At 33.6% G+C, this 5,096-nt stretch overlaps 1 protein-coding gene across 3 annotated transcripts; it reads left to right on the forward strand.

Moving 5' to 3' along the window:
* Window positions 1-279: 279 nt before the first annotated feature.
* LOC110683388 (eukaryotic translation initiation factor 3 subunit B-like) lies at window positions 280-4,895 on the forward strand. 3 transcript variants are annotated; one of them, XM_021859745.1, is made up of 10 exons: window positions 280-503; window positions 1,300-1,455; window positions 1,717-1,845; window positions 1,925-1,996; window positions 2,099-2,205; window positions 2,281-2,443; window positions 2,549-3,048; window positions 3,166-3,274; window positions 3,367-3,549; window positions 4,609-4,895. In XM_021859745.1, the coding sequence occupies exons 2-9, from the start codon at window positions 1,354-1,356 to the stop codon at window positions 3,520-3,522; spliced, it is 1,338 nt and encodes a 445-aa protein (XP_021715437.1). In that variant the 5' UTR covers window positions 280-503; window positions 1,300-1,353; the 3' UTR covers window positions 3,523-3,549; window positions 4,609-4,895. The 3 variants fall into 3 exon arrangements, with proteins under 3 accessions (XP_021715437.1, XP_021715438.1, XP_021715436.1); XM_021859746.1 differs by having other exon boundaries at window positions 1,340-1,455; XM_021859744.1 differs by having other exon boundaries at window positions 281-503; window positions 1,331-1,455.
* The last annotated feature ends 201 nt before the right edge of the window (window positions 4,896-5,096 follow it).

Genomic DNA, 5,096 nt, shown 5'->3' on the forward strand with positions numbered 1-5,096 from the left:
TCGGTTTATATTCGGTTCGGTTTGTTAACGGGTTCGGTTCTTATACAGTTTAATATTATTCGAGTCGATTTGGTTTCGGGTTTACTAAAATACGGTTCGGATCGGTTTTCGATTTCAAAAAATCAGTTTTTAATCGGTTCGGTTCTCATTTGGGTCGGTCGGTTTCGGACAGTTAAACGGTTTCGGTTTAAAATTTGACAGCACTAGTACAACGGTAGAAGTAATAATTTCACATAATTTTCTACTACGTAGCAGTTTAGCACGGAATAACGGATGCATCCTACTATCCTAGTACCAAATACCGATACAATAAAATTTTTGAATTACACGTCAACTTTTGACATGTTTGCAGTTGATTAATATTTTCTCTTTTCTGTAAATAAAATAATTTCTCTTTTCTTTTTCCCCCATTTGTATCTACTCGTATTTCACAGTTGCGCTCAACCCCCTCTCTCTCCTCCATCGCAGCGCAGTCTGAATTCTTCATTGAAGCTGCTGTTGAGGTAAGATGTTTTTCTAAATTAAAAAAAAAAAAAAAAAAACATCGAACATAAATTTCACAATCGTTGATTTAAATTTCCTCAATTTAGGGTTCTTCTAGGTTAGATTATTGAACTATTGGTTTTAAATACTCGAAGAATTTATTCGAGCCTACTTTGATAATCGAGTCAACTTATGTGCTAATTATTCGAAATCATGAAAATTGACGTTAACGGGCCTGATATCGAGTGAAATATTTCGTTTTATATAGTTTCTAATTTGATGATGCTCAACTTATTAAATTATGTGCTATATTTTATTTGATGATCAATTTATTAAATTAATAAATAAAAAAAAATTTGAATATTGCACTTGAATTTGGGATAGATGGAGTTTTTGTTGATTTTTCTTTATCGAATACAGTCATTGAAGAAATAGAGGGAGAATGGCTAACAAACTTTCCTTCAATGAGGGTTTGCACTCGAACTAATAAAAGTTTTCACTTTTGAATGAGACCGTATATATCATTATATTATATGTTTGTATAATCATATGCATATACGACACGTTTGGTGGACTGTTATAAATCGCAATAATGGTAATGAAACAATGTGTAAATTTGTGAAAGATAGTTGATGTCACTACTAATGGTAATGTAAGGTCATCTCTAATTAATTCTCTATACCCTTATAATGGAAAATCATGAAGAAATTCACATGTATGGGATGGGATTCCATTATCATGGTAGTGAATGTGGAATAGATTGTTTCAAAATTTCGTGATGCAATATGTTTAACTGTGCAAATATTTCTAATTTAGGACTCAGGCTTTGTAGTTGTTGAATGAAAAGTTTTCCCAGGGTCAAGTAGGAGCATGAAGCGATACTATTCAATTCTGGATGAAGGTGCTGTCAGAATCTATACTTATGATGGTGATTCTGATGCATTTCAGCCCTTGCTTTATCACTCTTTCAATGTAAGTTTCTATGTGTAGCTTTTTTTTTTTCCCATGTATCATATCATGAATATCTCTGTGTATCACTATCTCCCTTATCAAGCTCCTTGAATGTGTATTATCGTTTTAATATGCTTTGTTGACTTGCTTCATTGTATTCTATTAACCAAGATGTACTTGATGTGATTTTTTATGGAAGCTATGAATGAACTATCTTGTTTTGTATACTCTTTACATTAAAATGTATTTATCTTGCAATTAATGAACTTTAATTCTTTGCAGTTGAAGAATTTGAAGGCTATAGGTTGGTCTCCTCTTGGGTCTTATTTGTTGTGTCTTGGAGAAAAAGAATTGTGTGTCTTGCATACTGAACCTCCTTTTCAGGAAATTGTGTTTCCTGCGGGTGGACTGGTATTCCTTTTTCATTACTGCTTGTAATTTTTTTAAAGTTTTTTTTTTGGCAGCATTGACAATTTGACTAATTTTGTAGGTTGGTGCTGCTGTGTTTTCTCCAAAGGAAAATTATATATCTCTCTTGTACTGGGTGTCGGAAAACCAACCGGTGAGTAATCTAGTTTCCAATATTATGTTGCAGCATTTATTTCCTTTTTCCATAAGAATGATGACCGGACGTTGATTGTGTGGTCTTGGAATGACTTCTTAGGATGTGAAGCTAGAAGTTTGGGAGGCAAAGACTGGAAACATCAGAATAAGTTTTTGTGGAAGCAGCTCTCCAGAAACTTATTTTGCTTCAGTTAAAGATTACCTTAAGTGAGTCCATTTATTTTATTTCCATTGAGTTGGTTGTTTATTTATATATAATGAATATTCCTAATGCTTCTACAGATGGGATTACAATGATAACTACTTTGCTGTCCGAGTATCCAGCTCTGTGATTATCTATGAAACCAAAACATTTTCTCCTCTTAAACATCTGATGTTTAAGCAAGTACAGGAGTTTGATTGGTCACCTTCTGCATCAATACTAGCAGTTTTTGGCAATTCATATGTAAGTGGAAAAGAAGCTATAGAATTTCATACGTATTGTCTGCTTATATCGAACATCTTATTCCTTGTGCATAATATGCTTATAAACAATTATTTAATTTTGCAGTTGAAAATTGTTGATATATGCAGTGGTAAGAAATTGTATGGTTATTCTTGGGAGGGGGTTGAAGGTTACAAGCTTCTGTGGCAAAGTGCTGGGGAATATCTTGCTTGTATATGTAGTGGGACTAATTACAAAAAGATTTTTCTTATTAGCTTGAAATCTGGAAAGGCCGGGTTCATTAGTCCTCGTCTTGATTATATTGATTTTGCTTGGGAAGGAAATGGGAAGCAATTTGCAGTTACTCGTGGAGCTAATGAGGTGGGGCAAACCACAACAAACTTTTACACAATACAGGAAGATGGAAAATATTTGAGGCACAGGATTAAAACACTAAAGGGTATGATTGCTCATTTTCTTCATTGGTCTCCAAATGGTCACTATATGGTGATGCAAGGACCGTTAAATGGTTCCGGAGAATTATACTTTTATGATATTAAAAATCATCAACTGTTGGCCCTTGTATACTTCATAGCTATGGATCTTAGATGGGATGGGAGTGGCAGGTATGTAGTATTTTTTTTTAATGAAAATTTGACAAATTAATTAGAAGGTGCATTTTCAAATGAGGATGAATTCATTTATCTTCCTTGTGTGTGTTTTATTTTTTTTTCCTCTTGTAGGTTTTTCTTAACTCGGGCTAGTCCTAAAAATATTTTCGAGAGTGTTGTTCGGATCTGGTCTTCACATGGAGAGAAACTTATTGATGTTGGATCACTTTATTTACCAATGGTAATCGAATTGTTATCATGTTGGTCTTAGATTTTATAGTTATTTTAAACCATATGCTTTCTTAGAGTATGATTATATTGGTTTTATTGTAGTTTTGGAGCACTAAGGTGTCATGTGATGCTGGGAACTCGGAGATTGATCTAACAAAGGAATCATCGTCTTATACAAGAGATGGTGAACATTTTGTTGAGAAGAGACCGATAGATGATTCCACTTTAGCTCTTCTGGATAAATTAAGGAAGCTTTGATCGTGATCTGACAACTATATACATTTGGTTAGTAACATTAAATTATGTTGTCATTAACAGGTTTATTATAAACTTTTAGCATTATTTGGAAGCATTTATACTTTTAAATCCTTTATGAAGATGTAGAACTTTATATGGAGTGCTTCAATGAAATTTTTTTGGGTGTTTGGTTGACAAGAGTTTTGAGTGGTCAAAACCTTTGTTGGAATTGCTTGGACTACATGAAAAAAAATGAAAGTGAGATTTGAATGTTTATAAACATTACAATATAGTTGTAGGTAAAATTGTGGCCTCTAAGGTATATGCAAAAAAATTGATTTTTGATCACTTGATCCTAACCATGAATTTTTTTGTTAGCTGTGTAAATATCTACATTCCCATTGTTGGGCTTACTGGAAGATTGTTCTGTCTTACAAAAACAGAATACAGCTGTGTGCCTCTGTTTTTAGCCCTTGCATGCGATGCTTGATCTACTATGAAACCCCAATCTTGAGATTGTGCGGGAACACTTGAGTTGTTTTCCCACCATGTTGTTCCAAATGTGATCTATAACGTTGAGTTTTCGCTCAGAATATCTTCCCCTTGTCATCGCCAATTTGCCGTCCCCAATGCTATCCATTGCCACCATGCCTAGACCATCTCTACCCTATACCACATATACCTATTGAATGAACTCCTTCATAGCAGTGTATCTTAATTCCTTTGTATTTTTTGTTTGGAGATGGATCGTGTCGTTCAAACATAAAGGATGAATATAAGTTTGTCTTAGTGATTTTAATGCACTTGTCTAGGCTTTAGCATACTGGCAAAGGGCTAAATGCCTTAGATTATGGAAAACAACTACCACTCTTTTTTTTTCCTTGTACATGAAGTATATTATGAAAAGACCAGTGAGCTGTAAGTCTGTAACCAAGTCATATTTAGCTTACGTCTCTTGTATGAATCCTATGATAGTTTGATTGTTGTGTACTCTAATATTTTCCTCCTTTTCATAATCTGATTCGGTTTATATCCTCAATTACACGTCTTAACACCACATACATGATACATCTATCATTTGTCTAATTCACATTTCCTTCATCGCAGCTAGGTAAAGCTATCAAGCAGGACAAGCTAGCTTCAGAACGACAGTAAGCTCAAGGCCAAGTCTCGATGATAAGATGCTAAAGCTGAGGTGCATTAGTAATTTGTGTGCACTGTAGCCATGTAGGCTTAAGGCTTGAAGAAAGAATTGTTAAACAAAAAAATCTCTTTAAAATGCCTGAAAGTCTTGGTGGACTCAATGTTATTGACAAATTCATTGTTAGCATAAAATCGAATTATATTTCTTGCACTATTTCATTTGGCAGATTGAAAGGACTGCTAAAATCGAATTATATTTCTTGCACTATTTCAATTATGTGATTCTTCGTGTATTCTTAGTACTGCAGTGTTAATACATAATACTGGTAAAAACATAAGCAATTAAAGAGAGTCTAATTATAAACATTACACTAAACAAAAAAATTTATGTAAAAAGAAACCTGATATCCAACGAGCAAAAAGCATAGATAAAAATCATCAAAATTCTTCAT

The sequence above is a fragment of the Chenopodium quinoa genome, unplaced genomic scaffold (assembly GCF_001683475.1).
Source record: "Chenopodium quinoa cultivar QQ74 unplaced genomic scaffold, ASM168347v1, whole genome shotgun sequence".
NCBI classification, from domain to species: Eukaryota; Viridiplantae; Streptophyta; class Magnoliopsida; order Caryophyllales; family Amaranthaceae; genus Chenopodium; species Chenopodium quinoa.